The sequence below is a fragment of the Kogia breviceps genome, chromosome 7 (assembly GCF_026419965.1).
Source record: "Kogia breviceps isolate mKogBre1 chromosome 7, mKogBre1 haplotype 1, whole genome shotgun sequence".
NCBI lineage: Eukaryota > Metazoa > Chordata > Mammalia > Artiodactyla > Physeteridae > Kogia > Kogia breviceps.
Window position 1 is genome coordinate 78871126 of NC_081316.1, and position 17325 is coordinate 78888450.

Sequence of the window (17325 nt, forward strand, 5' to 3'; positions counted from 1 at the left end):
GAACTGGGATAAAAATCCTTTAATTCATCCCCCAAATTTGATTATTTTTCTTCCTAAACACTGATTCAGTGTTACCTTCTCCATCCTTATCACCATGGCTTTCGGTTCTGGTTCTTATTTTCTTTGGCCTGGAATACTGTAGGAACCCGATTCCAACTCATTCTCTTCAAACCATCCTTCACTTGTATGTGATCTGACAGCAACTCGGATAGGGTTATTTACCTGCTCACTGCCTTTCAGTCACTCCCTACTGTTCCTAGAACAAGTATAAACCTTGAAAAGGTCTTTTTCTCTGATTTCTGCTTATTTTTCCAGTTTCAAATCCCCTACAGAGCTTATGCTCTGATCACACCAGAATACTTTCTGTTCTGTGCACACATCGTGTTCTCTCACCCCTCCTTGCCTTTCTGTGTGTGGCTCTCTATCCTCGGAAACATCTTCCTGCAATTATGTATAATTTTTCTGCTCATCTCTCATCAGAAAAATCATTTTCTTTGTGAAGTTTCCTTGTCCTCCCTTGGCCAAATCAAGGGATTATTCTTTTACTCTCTTTTAACACTTTGTGTAAACCGCTATTAGAGCATTTTTATAACTGTGTATGTGTGCATCTATTGATGTTATATAATTATTAACATCATGAGCACAAATGTATTCATTCATCATTGTATCTTTTGCACACAGCAGAGTGCTTAACTCTAGGTGTTTAGTAATTAATGTAGCCTAAGGTTTAACTTTTTTCAAAGCAGTTTGATGATACTATTGGATCTCTAGTTGAGCCAACAGTCATATAAGATGAGTGTGTGTGTGTGTGTGTGTGTGTGTGTGTGTGTGTGTGTTTTATAGGTTTTATCTTCCAAGGTATATTTATTTTGTTTAATTTTTTTGCTATGTGCTGAAAAGACATTTTTAAAGCTTTACTCTGTTATAGCAGTTTTGCATCACTCAGTGTGCCATAAATGTACAATTCCCTCAAATATTTAATCAAAATATTTCTCAGGACAGAGACAAATCTTAGGGGCACATCACTTAAGCTATATTCCCAAATGGTTGACACCAATTTTAAATCTCTACTCTTTGGGAAAATAGCAAAGCTATCTCTTTTTCTATCAGCAACTTTAAATCATTTCAGATATGTGTTGGGTATATATAAACACAGTTAAATGTACTGTCATCTGGAACATATCTCTTTAACATAGTAACAAAGGTCTCATGAAAGAGTTCATCAAATGCCTTAGTGAAATGCAGATAAACCATATTAATACTCATACTCATTCTTTAACCCAAAATCTAATGTCAACTTCCTAATAAAACCATTTCTGACCATTCCTATCCCCAACTGGATATAATTAATTACTCTCTCCTTCGTGTTCCTCTAGGATTTTAAAATACTCTTACAGCAAACATCAATAAAACTAAAAGCTGGTTCTTTGGGAAGATAAACAAAATTGATAAACCATTATCCAGACTTATCAAGAAAAAACGGGAGAAGACCCAAATCAATAGAATTAGAAATGAAAAAGGAGAAGTAACAACTGACACTGCAGAAATACAAAGGATCATGAAAGATTACTACAAGCAACTATATGCCAATAAAATGGACAACCTGGAAGAAATGGACAAATTCTTAGAAATGCACAACCTTCCGAGACTGAACCAAGAAGAAAGAGAAAATACGGACAGACCAATCACAAGCACTGAAATTGAAACTGTGATTAAAAATCTTCCAACAAACAAAGCCGAGGGCCAGATGGCTTCACAGGCGAATTCTATCAAACATTTAGAGAAGAGCTAATACCTATCCTTCTCAAACTCTCCCAAAATATAGCAGAGGGGGGAAAACTCCCAAACTCATACTATGAGGTCACCATCACTCTGATACCAAAGAGGTCACAAAGAAAGAAAACTACAGGCCAATAACACTGATGAACATAGATACAAAAATCCCCAACAAAATACTAGCAAACAGAATCCAACGGCACATTAAAAGGATCATACACCATGATCAAGTGGGGTTTATCCCAGGAATGCAAGGATTCTTCAATATATGCAAATCAATCAACGTGATACACCATATTAACAAATTGAAGGAGAAAAACCATATGATCATCTCAACAGATGCAGAGAAAGCTTTCGACAAAATTCAACACACATTTATGATAAAAACCCTGCAGAAAGTAGGCATAGAGGGAACTTTCCTCAACATAATAAAGGCCATATATGACAAACCCACAGCCAACATCATCCTCAATGGTGAAAAACTGAAACCATTTCCACTAAGATCAGGAACAAGACAAGGTTGCCCACTCTCACCACTATTATTCAACATAGCTTTGGAAGTTTTAGCCACAGCAATCAGAAAAGAAAAAGAAATAAAAGGAATCCAAATCAGACAAGAAGTAAAGCTGTCACTGTTTGCAGATGACATGATACTATACATAGAGAATCCTAAAGATGCTACCAGAAAACTATTAGAGCTAATCAATGAATTTGGTAAAGTAGCAGGATACAAAATTAATGCACAGAAATCTCTTGCATTCCTATACACTAATGATGAAAAATCTGAAAGTGAAATTAAGAAAACACTCCCATTTACCATTGCTACAAAAAAATAAAACATCTAGGAATAAACCTACCTAAGGAGACAAAAGACCTGTATGCAGAAAACTATAAGACCGTGATGAAAGAAATTAAAGATGATACAAATAGATGGAGAGATATACCATGTTCTTGGATTGGAAGAATCAACATTGTGAAAATGACTCTACGACCCAAAGCAATCTACAGATTCAATGCAATCCTTATCAAATTATCACTGGCATTTTTCACAGAACTAGAACAAAAATTTTCACAATTTGTATGGAAACACAAAAGACCCCGAATAGCCAAAGCAATCTTGAGAAAAAAAAACAGAGCTGGAGGAATCAGGCTCCCTGACTTCAGACTATACCACAAAGTTACAGTCATCTACTGGCACAAAACCAGAAATATAGACCAATGGAACAGGATAGAAAGCCCAGAGGTAAACCCACACACATATGGTCACCTTATCTTTGACAAAGGAGGCAAGAATATACAATGGAGAAAAGAAAGCCCCTTCAATAAGTGGTGCTGGGAAAACTGGACAGCTACATGTAAAAGAATGAAATTAGAACACTCCCTAACACCATACACTAAAATAAACTCAAAATGGATTAAAGACCTAAATGTAATGCCATACACCATCAAACTCTTAGAGGAAAACATAGGCAGAACACTCTATGACATAAATCACAGCAAGATCCTTTTTGAACCACCTCCTAGAGAAATGGAAATAAAAACAAAAATAAACAAATGGGACCTAACAAAACTTAAAAGCTTTTGCACAGCAAAGGAAACCATAAACAAGACAAAAAGACAACCCTGAGAATGGGAGAAAATATTTGCAAATGAAGCAACTGACAAAGGATTAATCTCCAAAACATACAAGCAACTCATGCAGCTCAATATCAAAAAAACAAACAACCCAGTCCAAAAATGGGCAGAAGACCTAAATAGACATTTTTCCAAAGAAGATATACAGATTGCCAACAGACACATGAAAGAATGCTCAACATCATTAATCATTAGAGAAATGCAAATCAAAACTACAATGAGGGGCTTCCCTGGTGGCGCAGTGGTTGAGAATCCGCCTGCCGATGCAGGAGACACGGGTTCGTGCCCTGGTCCGGGAAGATCCCACATGCCGCGGAGCAACTAAGCCCGTGAGCCATGGCCGCTGGGCCTGTGCGTCCGGAGCCTGTGCTCCGCAACGGGAGAGGCCACAACAGTGAGAGGCCCGCATACCGCAAAAAAAAAAAAAAAAAAAAAAAAAAAAAAAAAAACTACAATGAGATATCATCTCACACCGGTCAGAATGGCCATCATCAAAAAATCTACAAACAATAAATGCTGGAGAGGGTGTGGAGAAAAGGGAACCCTCTTGCACTGTTGTTGGGAATGTAAATTGATACAGCCACTATGGAAAACAGTATGGAGGTTCCTTAAAAAACTAAAAATAGAACTACCATACGACCCAGCAATCCTACTACTGGGCATAAACCCTGAGAAAACCATAATTCAAAAAGAGTCATGTACCAAAATGTTCATTGCAGCTCTATTTACAATAGCCAGGACATGGAAGCAGCCTAAGTGTCCATCGACAGATGAATGGATACAGAAGATGTGGCACATATATACAACGGAATATTACTCAGGCATAAAAAGGAATGAAACTGAGTTATTTGTAGTGAGGTGGATGGACCTAGAAGATGGGAATAAAGATGCAGACCTATTAGAGAATGGACTTGAGGATATGGGTAGAGGGCAGGGTAAGCTGGGACAAAGTGAGAGAGTGGCATGGACATATATACACTACCAAATGTAAAATAGATAGCTAGTGGGAAGCAGCCGCATAGCACAGGGAGATCAGCTCGGTGCTTTGTGACCACGCAGAGGGGTGGGATAGGGAAGGTAAGAAGGAGGGAGATGCAAGACGTAAGAAATATGGGGAAATACGTATATGTATAACTGATTCAGTTTGTTACAAAGCAGAAACTAACATACCATTGTAAAGCAATTATACTCCAATGAAGATGTTAAAAAAAAAAGATTTGGTGTTTCAGTGGCCATTTCTTTAGTGGTCATTTTTTAATGTTCTGATTAAAAGCTTGGAGTTTTTTGTTGACTCAAAACACTCAGATGATGGAAAGCATGTCCCAGATTGTAATGGCTGCTGTCCTTGAGTCATTTTGCCCAGCTCAGTGCAAGCCTTCTGTGTCAGCTTCTGCAAGCTTAACTTCTAATAGCTTGTAAATGAGACCTTCAAAAGAATGCCCCCGGGCACTGGCGACCCGGCTTTAGTTCTCCCTCTTCCCTACAATTGGGGGTATGAAAAGGCCTCCTTCCTATGACCTGAAGCAGAACAAACTGTGATTTATTTATGCTCTGAAGATCTAGAAGGGAACTGGGATTTCCCCTGAAATTATTTTGCTTATCTTGTTTCCACTCCCCTTTCACTTTCCCCACTCGCTTAATGGTTTCTCCTTAATAAATCACTTGTCCTTGAATCCTTGGCTCCATATCCGATTGTGGGGTAACCTGGCCTATGATGAAAGTATCTGGTCACAAGGGAAGATCAGTTACTGCATGTTTGGGTGGCCGTTCCTAAAAAGTGAAAGGGGATTCATAACAGGGATATGAAGGAAAAAGCTTTAGGTTTGACTTTTCTGGAAAAAAAATCTCTCTTGTACCTCTTTTATGGATCTCCCCTAGACTTTCAGAACACCTGTACTCTACCATAGGAACTGGTCTAGCTCTAGAATCAACCCCCTTCTCTTTAGTAGTATATTTCTCCACATGCAATCCACAATTAAGTCCACAATTCTTCCTGTAAAAGACATTTTGAATTAATTTCTACTAATACCACTCTATTCCAAGTCATCATCATTTTTCAGCTAGATTATCCACTCATTTATTTATCTTGCATATACTATTTAAAAAAGGAAAATAATTTCATTGTATGTAACTTTTTTTTTTTTTTTTTTTTTTTTTTTGCTGTACGCGGGCCTCTCACTGTTATGTTTTCTCCCGTTGCGGAGCACAGGCTCCGGATGCGCAGGCTCAGCGGCCATGGCTCACGGGCGCAGCCGTTTCCCGGCATGTGGGATCTTCCCGGACCGGGGCATGAACCCGTGTCCCCTGCATTGGCAGGCGGATTCTCAACCAATGCGCCACCAGGGAAGCCCATGTATTTTTGAATTATGGTTTTCTCTGGGTATATGCCCAGTAGTGGGATTGCTGGGACATATGGTGGTTCTATTTCTAGTTTTTTAAGGAACATCCATACTGGTTTCCATAGTGGTTGTATCAGTTTACTTTCCCACCAACACTTGGGTTTTCAACAAAGCATGTAAAATGAACCCAATCTAAACATTTAAATGTCATCTTTGGTCCCAGAACTTCTGTAAACTACTGGGAAGAAGAGATGGCAGCCTGACTTGAGGGTGGGAGACATTGCAGAACTTGCTGGCCCGTGGCAGGCCCATAGGCTCCTTGTCAGTCGCTCTAGAACTTCGGCAGGAATATCCTTCTGCTAATCATTTGACTGTCACAGAAGTAGAAACCCACTCTTCTAGGCTTTCTGCACCCATAGGATTGTCCTGAAGAAGCGGTCTATTCTGATGTGCTCTGCCTCATGAATATTCTACTGAGGCAAGTCTTCCTTGAGTAAAAGGACAGTCAAGACTTGGAGGAGATATACGTCCTGTCAAAACCTGCAGGGACTGAATTTTTTCTGACCCAGAAAGCTTTAGAGGACAGAATTGGAGAAAAAAAAAAAAAAAAAAAACCCTAGGTAATCTCAATCTTCTTGTGGTCTCAGATCTCACTTATCTTATGACATAGAAAGGAGAAACTAAGGCCCAGGGAGGAGAAGATTGATGAGATCTTCCCAATGTGGACATAGGAATAGAATTAGATGCCCCATCAAACCCTGCCAAACCTTGTCCAGTTGAGCAACTGAACCTGGAGAGGGGCCCTAGTTGATTCAGCCCTTGATAGAAACCTTACCTGTGCCTAACAGGGAGATCTGCCTTGTTTCCCTCTGCCTGACACCTATGCTTCATGCACGCCCTTGAGTGTTTGGAGAACTCTGGCTCTGCTGTCAGATGAACCAGAAGAGGAACCAGGGAGTTCTTTTTCCCTGTCCTGAACAGCTATTAATGACTGGACCTGAAGCCAGGTCACTGCTGCCTTCTCTGTGTCAGGCATGAGTGAGTAGACTAGATGGGTTGGCCATGCTCCCGGTCCTGACTTAGGAGATCTATTCCCAGCTGTGCCTCTTTTGTCCTCAGGGCCAAGTGAAGTGCTGGCGCCTGTATTTTCCCCTAGATGTATCTGGGCTCACCTTAGCTCCTCTTCCTTCCCTTCCTCAAGGGTACCTGAAATTTCTTGACTCTACTGTCCTTTGGGACCCTAAGGAATGTCAGATTCCAATAGGATGAAGTTCAAGAAAGGAAAACCATAATGTAGGCATGTGGTATTGTGTAAAGAAAAGTACAAACGTTTTGGATTCTGAGTGACTTGAATTTAATCCCAGCACTGGACCTGTCTGAGTTGTGATGCTTAGCAGTTTTAAAAGTTTATTTAAAAAATCAAGATGAAGAACATGATATACACATTATACCACATAAACTGCATATATTTTATAAAAAGAAAATTTCAAATGCAAAAATTTATTAGAAAATTTCTGCACGGATATACAAAGAAATGATAATAGTTGCCTCTGGGCAATGAATTTGGGTAACATAGATCAGTATTGAGAGGGAATTCTACTTTTGGTTGTATATAACTTTGTATTGATTGAATTTTTTACTTAAAACATTTAAAGTTTTGAAGTAATTTTAGATTTATAAAAGAGTCAAAAACAGTAAGAATTACTAATATTTTTTACACTTCATCCATTTTCCCCTAATTTTAATATCTTACATAACCATGGTTCATTTCTCAGAACTAAAAAAATTAACATTGGTACAATACTTATTGTATTGCAGGCCTTATTTGAATTCAATCAATTTACCCACAAACGTCTAGTTTCTGTACCAGAAATCATTCCAGAATACTATATTGCATTTAGTTGTCATATATCCTCATTTTTTTCCAATCTATGATGTTTTCTGTGTTCCCTTACTTTTCATGAGCTTGGCATTTTTGAAGAGCAACTGGTAGGGTATTTTGCAGAATGTCCCTCAGTTAAGGTTTGTCTATTGTTTTTTCATGCTTGGACTTTTTTTTTTTTTTTTTTTTTTTTTTTTTTTTGGTGAGCTGGGGACTATACCACAGGGTGAAGTGTTCTTCTCATCATATCACACCAAGGTGTGCATGATATGAACATGACTTATCACTATTCCCTTTTCATGGTCTATTCCACAGAAGCAAGTTACTAAGTCCAACCCACATGCAAGGAAGGAGAATTAATCTCCACCTCCAGGAGGAAGGAGTCTGGTGAATTTTTGTCACATGCAAATTCTGTATTTTTTAATGAAATGGCAAGATATCTAAAATGAAGGAAAACTACCATGCTGAAGGGAACCCTCTTATGCTGTTGGTGGGAATGTAAATTGGTGCAGTCACTGTGGAGAACAGTATGGAGGTTCCTTAAAAAACTAAAAATAGAGTTACCATATGGTCCAGCAATATCACTCCTGGGCATATACCCGAAAAAGATGAAAACTCTAATTCTAAAAGATACATGCACCCCAATGTTTATAGCAGCACTAGTTATAATAGCCAAGACATGGAAGCAACCTAAGTGTCCAATGACAGATGAATGTATAAAGAAGATGCAGTATATAGGTACAATGGAAAATTACTCAACATAAGAAAGAATGAAATACTGCCACTTGCAGCAACATGGATGGACCTAGAGATTATCATACTAAGTGAAGTAAGTCAGTCAAAGACAAAATCATATGATATCACCTATATGTGGAATCTGAAAAAAGTGACACAAATGAAGTTATTTACAAAACAGAAACAGACTCACAGACATAGAAAGCAAATTCATGCTTACCAAAGGGAAAAGGGGGGGAAGGGATAAATTAGGAGTATGGGATTAACAAACACATGCTACTGTATACAAAATAGATAAATAACAGGGTCCTACTGTACAGCACAGGGAACTATATTCAATATCTTATAATAACCCATATAGTGGAAAAGCATCTGAAAAATAATATATATACATATGTGCATATATATGTGCATATATATGAGTTACTTTGCTGTACATCTGAAACTAATACAACATTGTAAATCAATTATACTTCAATTTTTAAAAAAAGAAAGAAAACTATGATTTTAGTTTCTTCCATTGACTCCTAATCTCATGATCTGGGGAAAATTATTCCATGTCTTAGTTTCTCATATACAACACCTGTTGTGAGAAGGAAATGAAATAAAGTACAGAAAATATGTCATGCACTGGCAAATATCATAAATGATAAGGTTCCATCAAGATACTATTTGACCTGGGACTTGAAGGTTGTCATCAAGGAGAGGAAGGGACATTTCAGTTGACTATATAATGACCAACATCACTACTATTACTTCCACCAACACTATTTCTGCAATTACTGACTTAGAATTATTGTATACACTAATTATTTTGCTTTGTATATTTTTCCTTTTTGTTTTTAGCTAGCTAACTCCTACACAATCTTCTGATAGCACTTTAAATATCACTTCCTCAGTGAGGTATTCTCTGATCCCAAAAGCAAATTAGCACTCTCTCCTTTTATTCTTTCTCTAGAGCAATATGTTATTTTCCTTCATAGCAATGATATCAATTTGTAATTATATATTTATATGTGCAGTTCTTTCTTTAATATCTCTCCTCTCCATTGGACTATAATGTCCCTGAGAGCAGGGACTTTGTTTTGCACATCTCTGTAAATTCTTTACTGAACAATGAGTGTAAAGCAGGATTGGGAAGTGAGCATGGAAGCAATGAGAACAGTGAGGAGACTCTTATCATATTACTTTAGAAATGAGGGCCTGGCTAGTGTTGTGGAATGGTGTGTAATGAGCCAAAGTTGGAGCAAGAAGACCTTTGCCAAGGAAGAATGAGCAGGATTAGGAGACTGGTTGAACACTTCTAAGATAGCTTCTATTGAAGTGTAGAATATAACATGGTACAGCACTCTGCACGGTATTGTCTTTTTATTTTATAGCTGTTTGTATATTTGTCTGTCTCACAGCCAGGAGCTCCAAGAGGGCAGCACCTGGTTCAGTGTTATACCAAGATTCAGTCTGTGAATATTCACTGATGAAATGAAAGAAGATGTCAACAAATGGTAAGGGCAAAAAGAGGAATAAGTAACAAGAAAAATTTTTCAAGATTTGGAGATTGGGAGCATGGTGCTAGATGTACGCTTTGACAGCTACGCAGACATGTCCTAGAGGCAGCTGGAAATACGGAACTCACATTCCAGTGAGAGATCAGGGCTAGGGAAACAATTTGGGAATTCTCCGTTCATTCATTCATTTATTGAGCACCTACTGTATTCCAGGCACTAGACAAGCCCTCAGTAATACAAACATGAATGATGAACTGTCCTTACTGTGTTCTCTGTGCACATGAAAAATACAATTGCAATGTCCTTAATGCCTAACAATGATATATGCAAGATGCCACATGTGTTCAAAGGAGAGTAAACTTGGATTTTCTTAGAGGAATCAGGGAGAGATTAATAGAGAAGAAAACACTAGAGTTTATGCTTAAATGATATGGAGATGTTCACTTGGTATGGGGAGTAGGGGATGAGAGACAGGAATTGTAGACAGATGAATTGAATAAAGATATAATAATCATGTCTACCTCTTGTTGAAGATTTATTCTGTTCCGGGTAGCTTTATTTAGAGAATAAAAATAACTTTGTTTTTCCTTTCAATGATCCCAAAGAAATAGTTCACCATATATACTATATATATATATATATATATATATATATATATATATATATATATGTTGGTCTTAAAGGTTTGTTCTTTTCCTATGATTCTCTTTAAAATCCTAGAGATTCTACCAAAGAAAATGAAAAAGTTATTAGAACTAATAAGTGAGCTTAGTAAGGTCACAGGATGCAAGGTCAACAGAAATTTACTGTATTTCTATATACTAGCAATGAATACTTAGTCCCACATGCACTTAAAATTTAAAAATGATGTCTGGATGTTGTATGCTGTGCTCTATTAAGGAGGTCATTTTGGACTAGTTTATTTTTAGTGTTGCTCAATTCTTTTTTTTTTAAAGATATTAATGGACATTTCGTATATGGACCTACAGTTTACAGAATGCTCTATATCCATGTGGGGTTTTTTTTGTTTTTTATTTATTTATTTATTTTTTCTGTGTTGGGTCTTCGTTTCTGTACGAGGGCTTTCTCTAGTTGTGGCAAGCGGGGGCCACTCTTCATCGCGGTGCGCGGGCCTCTCACTATCACTATCGCGGCCTCTCTTGTTTGCGGAGCACAGGCTCCAGACGCGCAGGCTCAGTAGTTGTGGCTCACGGGCCTAGTTGCTCCGCGGCATGTGGGATCCTCCCTGACCAGGGTTCGAATTCGTGTCCCCTGAATTAGCAGGCAGATTCTCACCCACTGCGCCACCAGGGAAGCCCGCTCAATTCTTTTATGTTCTTACTGATTTTCTTTCTACTTGTCCTACCAATCAATGAGAAATGAGTAGAGAAATCTCCCACTGTATATGGACTTACCAACTTTTCATTTCAGCTCTATCATTTTTTCCTCTATATTTTGAAGCTCTAATCAGGTGATTACACATTTAGGCTGATTATGGCCACTTGGTGAATTGTCCTCTTTGCCACTAAAAGTTGCACCTGTTTATCGCTGGAAATAGTAATGGTCACAATACTTGGATCATAGTAAGAGAGCAATGAGTACAGGCAAAATAAACAGAAAATTTCAGGGATTTTGACCCACTAAATCCACTGTTGGAATTTTATCTCAATATGGTGGATGAATAAAATTTTAAAAAACTTAAAATGCTAAAATGTTCATTACATTACTATTTATATTGGAATACAAGAAACAGTGAATTATAGAGAATAGAGAGCTTATAGATTAAGTAATGGCACTTATACATAGTGACATATTTTACAGCCTTTAAATATTATTCTTACAAATAATTGTAACAGTGTGAAAAGAAATGCTTATGATTGGGGTTAGGAGCTTATATTCATTACCCAATTTAATCCTTACAACAACCCTGTGTGGAAGTTACCGTGATTATCTCTGTTTTTAAATGAGAAAACTGCTTTATCTACCTAAATAACTTGTTGAGTGTCCAATCTGTTAACCTCAGTTATGACATTAAGTGATAAAAAGAATTATAAAAATGTGCATGCAGTATGTCTGCAATTGTCAGAGATTATTAGAAGTAAGTACAGTAAGGTGTTATCACCATTTGTCTCCGAGTAATGAGAATTAAGTGATTTTTTTCATCTTTCTACTTTTCAGCTTTTTTCCAAATTGTAGTGGGAGTGGTTTGTTGACTACACAATATAAATAATCGCATAATATAGAATTATATCAAAGACATTATTAGGAACAATTTTATAAGAATACCTTCTATAATAATCCTTGGGAAGAGGCAATGAAGCTTCTTTCCTTAATGTTTTATTATAAAATGTGCTCATTTAACTTTAAACAACCATTTTATTTAGAGCGTTCTTTATTACATTGTTATTGAATATCATAAGTCACAGCTAGCTTCCAATGGGGGAAAATTGTAGCTGATGACAGAATATCAGCTTTAAATCCCACCTCTACTATTTGCTGACTATATGACCATGGGATTATTGGGACCTGTTACATTATTTAAAAATATAAATGTATATAAAAGGGGTTGTGTCAGCATTAATTTAAATAAGGTATGAGGTGCTTGATGAATATTGGAGTTGGAGAACAAAACAGAGAAATAAGGAGATGGACAATTATGTGTAGATTCCATACATTTATTTTCGAGAAAGAGAAGACTTTGAGGCAACACAGTGTTGGATCTTGGTACTTCAGTATTTGTTTCAAAAAGCTGATGATCAAAGTCAGTATGGGTCTAGTTTAGGTTAAACAATGTGTGTCAAGAAAAAATGGGAAGAGGTCAACCCCTATGTACAATGTGGTGGTCTATCTTAACTAGTCCCTGAGTAAAGAAAGAGTTATAATTTATTGATGCAGTTTAAACTTGGATTAAGTTCATGTTCCTCATATCTTTTTCACGTATACTAATGCCTACTCAGGTATCCCCCATTCTGCAATTTAAAAATATTCTTTTACTCTGAATCTGAATTAATTAATTAGGTATGCATTGCATGGTACTGAAAAAGTAAAGACCTAAAATTTAGGGCACTTGAATTTTGTTCCAATTATTTATGATCAGATATCTTTGAACCTTGCTTTCCTTCACTAAAAAATGAAGGATACAGATGAGGTAACTGCTAAGAGCAAAAACTTATCTGAATCTGCAATATGCTAGGGCTGTCATAAATACATTATTAATATCTAGTCATAAAAACAAATCTATGAGATAGATATTATTTTTATTTACATCATTTTATAGATGAGGGAAAAGGCATAAAGAGTTTTAAGACTACTCTGGTTACTCAGGTACTAAACGGCAGAGTGGGATATGAACACAGGCAAGGTCAAATGGTCAAATGTTATGTAATATTCCATTACTTCAGGAGTTCATAGTTTTTCTTTCATAATTTCAAATGTTGATGAAATGATAAACTTCTGAAAGCAGAAATTGTGTTTTGTGGTCTTTTGTATTTTCACATTAATAAACACAGAGTTTTAAAATTAAAAGGCACTAAACTAAGCAAAAAATAACAGAGTTGTTAATAAGACTTATACTGGAATAGTGAGGATCCATTGCAAACCTTGAAGAAAGCAGCACCAGGATTGAAACTATGTTTGTGAAAATTTGAAATTACTTCAACAAAGCTTAAAAACATGAATATAGGGCTTCCCTGGTGGTGCAGTGGTTGAGAGTCCGCATGCTGATGCAGGGGACATGGGTTCGTGCCCTGGTCCAGGAAGATCCCACGTGCTGTGGAGCGGCTGGGCCCGTGGGCCATGGCCGCTGAGCCTGTGCGTCTGGAGCCTGTGCTCCGTAACGGGAGAGGCCACAACAGTGAGAGGCCCGCGTACCACAAGACAAACAAACAAACCTCAATATAGAACGAGAGAGAAAATTGGAAACTCCGATTATTCTACCTGGGAAAAATAGCCTGAAAGGAGTTGATCAAGGATATTGGAGTTATGAAAAAATAGTCATGGGGATTAGTGATCCACTTTTCTCTATCCACGCTGAATACCAACAAATTTAAAGCCCAAACTGCCTCAGGCATGTGAAATGAAATGAATGGGAAGAATTATGTACTGGGGGTGTATGGCCTTTATTTCTACTGAATGGAGTCAGACTTGCAGATAACAAGGTAATAAAGTACCAAGATGACTCTTGTGTCCCAAAGTTCACAATTACAAGCAGTTTTATACTGTCCCCGTTGTATGTTACATTGGCACACATTAGCAAAGTAAATAACTAGATTGGTCACAGAAGTGTCAAAATAGCAATTGTACCAATAAAATAAGGAATGTAAGTCTATAATGGGCAAGCAGAGTTAAATGGCATATAATAATGATAGGTGTAATCTACTTCTGTGTTCCTTCTCTCCCCTGGGCTTTTCAACAGCCATTTCAGCAGCTGGGTTTCGGCGCAATGGAGATGGGAAGGGAGTCAAAGAGGAATCCCAAACATGAAACTGATTGTTCCTCACTTAAAAAACCTTAGTTGTATCTCAAAATGTCTACAGAATACAGTTTCTGAGGCCTAAAGCCTTGTGGAAGTTGCGACCAATGGCATTCTTCACCTCATTATTTCTCAGGCTGTAAATGATGGGGTTCAACATGGGAGTTACAATAGTGTAGGACAGTGATAGCTGTCAGGAGAATTATGGGACTTAGGATGGAAATAGGTAAGGCTTGAAGATATATAGAAAAGGGAGACAACAAAGAAGTGGGAGGAGCAGGTAGAGAAGGCTTTGTGCTTCCCTTTAGCTGATGGAATCTTGAGGATGGCAGCAGTGATGCAAGTGTAGGAACACAGGATCAGTAAGCAGGGTATCATGACAACCAGAATGGTTCCAACAATGGCATAGATCTCAAACAGTGCTGTGTCTGCACAGACCAGCCTCAGCACAGGTGGGCTGTCACAGAAGAAGTGATTCACCTTGGTGCCACAGAATGGAAAGGTGAAGAGCCATGTGGTCTGCACAGTAGCTACAGGAATGCCTGGAAACCAGGAGGCAATAGCCAGTTTTGCCTGTGTCCAAGGGTTCACGATAACTGGGTAGTGCAAGGGATTGCAGATGGCTACATAGCAGTCATATGCCTTTGTGGCCAGGAGGAAACATTCAGAAACCCCAAAGAAGAAGAAGAAATACCTCTGAGTGGCACAGCCAAGAAAGGAGATGGTTGTGTCCTGTGCAATCAGGGTCCCCAGCATCTTGGGCACAATGACTAGGTTGAAGCCAATCTCTATGAAAGGCAAGTTCCTGAGGAAGAAGTACATGGGGCTGTGCAGCATGGGGTCAGCCAAGGTAACCAGAATGATGAGGCTGTTTCCCAGCAGGGTGACCAGGTAGATGATTAAGTATGTCAGGAAGAGTAATGACTGTATTTCAGTCGGTAGGGAAGAGAAACTCATGAGGATAAACTCACTAACTCTTGTCCAGTTTCCTTCAGCCATTGATATAGGAATGAATTCCGAGCTGTGGTCATAGAGAGAGATTCTTGATTGGAAGAGTCAGATTCTGGATTTGTGTTTCAGACTCCTTTTTAGTGACAGGGAAAGAGGCAAGATCAGGATTTCAGTTCCAAGAGAACAGGCCTTGTGTTGTCTAAGAATAAAGGACACAAGGAAGAAAGGCCAGAGCCTGAGCTCTGAAATGGGAAATGGCTTATTGTTCCCCACTCTTATTCTTTGTGATCCATTTTCCACTTTGTTACCATATTTGCTAAAACAACTCGGATCATAGTCACACACATCCATTTTCTGCTGCACACTTAATACCTTTTTAGCAGGGTTAAATGAAAGGTATCCTGAGGAAATGGAGTGGAGTTAGATGAAAACAGTATAAATTTTCCATGTATACCTATTATATATCCCCCTTCTTCAAAGATTCATGGTGTCTATCTTCTCCATCTACTGCCCAAAGCTGTACTTACCTTTTTTGTATACATTTAAAGACTTCAATCCTAAAATAACTTGAGAGTGTACATAGTAGAAAAAGTCGTGTTTTTTCATGTTTTCTTTTGAGGTGACTCAAATAGGAGAAAAAGTGGCAAAGGGGTGCATAGGAAGAATGTCTATAGAATGTAGTAGTTTTAATGCACTTTTTTCCCTCCTTTCAATGTAAGAGCTGTATAGTATTTTATATCATATAATGCCTATTCCTTCTTGCCTAATCAGATTATGAGGTAACAACCTTAGGATCTTTCTCCTCAGTCCAGCCAAGCTGTAATTGACATTTCATTGTCAGGACCCAGAATATGCACTGGCTTTCAAAATTAAGATCTGAGAGGAGTACTGTAGCACAACTAAGTAGATAGTGAGTGTGTCCCAGGAGATTCCAACTACTTCTCTTTCTAAAGTGGACAAATTGGAAAAAAGAAACATATTCCCACAAAAATTCTGTGAAAAATAAGAACATTAGAGTGAATATTTGAAAGATAATACTCATGAATAAACAATTAACCTGGACTATATTAAATAAGAGCTGGAATCTTAAATGCTATGAAAAAATTCAATATTTATTCCACTTCTGTTGAGGTACTGGCAATGTGATGATTGATTTCTCCCTGAAGCTTAGAATCTAATGGAAGAGATATTTAAATAATCAATTATTAAATCACAATGAAGGTCTTGATACAGTAAGTATACAGTATTTTGGGGGGAATGTATAAGGAGTAGGGACACCTAATAAATTCTCTGATGGCTTTCTAAGCAAAAGGGATGAAAATGAAGTTGGCTAAAGATGTGCAGAACATTTAGGGTGTACATTATTATGAAAATATAAAATTGAAATTGTGAAAATATTATAAAAAATAAAAATCACTGAGCTAACTTTTTTTTAACTGAAAGCATTCCTTAATACACACACACACAGAAAATAATGGAAATATACCAATATGTCTTGATCTTTGTGCTATTTATTTAAACAATTTTTTAGGATAGGGAAAATTTCCTTTAAGCATTCAGGAAGGAAACAGATAAAAACAAAAAAGCAAAACCACATAACACAATCAAAAGACTTTTCAGGTTCCCTGCTAGTCCCTCCAGAACTTCCAGAAGAACATTATTCTGCTAATCATTAGCTGTCCCAGGAAGAGGAACCCTCTCTTCTAGGCTTTCTGCACCCATAGAATTGTCCTAAAGAGATAGTGTACTTGATGTGATCTACCTTGTGCATGTTCCAGTGAGGCAAGTCTTCCCTGAGTTAGAGGATAGTCAAGACTTCAGGAGGGGGCTTCCCTGGTGGCGCAGTGGTTGAGGGTCCGCCTGCCGATGCAGGAGACACGGGTTCGTGCCCTGGTCCGGGAGGATCCCACATGCCGCGGAGCAGCTAGGCCCGTGAGCCATGGCCGCTGGGCCTGCGCGTCCGGAGACTGTGCTCCGCAACGGGAGAGGCCACAACAGTGAGAGGCCCGCATACCGCAAAAAAAAAAAAAA

The 17325-nt window shown here is 38.0% G+C and overlaps 2 protein-coding genes across 7 annotated transcripts in view; both read right to left on the minus strand.

Annotated features, from left to right (window-relative positions):
- Positions 1 to 17325, minus strand: part of ZNF215 (zinc finger protein 215) — a 206603-nt gene that overhangs the window by 59901 nt on the left and 129377 nt on the right. The gene's annotated exons all lie outside the window — the stretch shown is intronic.
- On the minus strand, positions 14402 to 15351 carry OR10A5 (olfactory receptor family 10 subfamily A member 5). Its single transcript, XM_059068532.1, is given in 2 exon segments — positions 14402 to 14535; positions 14538 to 15351. Coding segments are annotated over 2 exon segments (939 nt in total). The 5' UTR covers positions 15343 to 15351.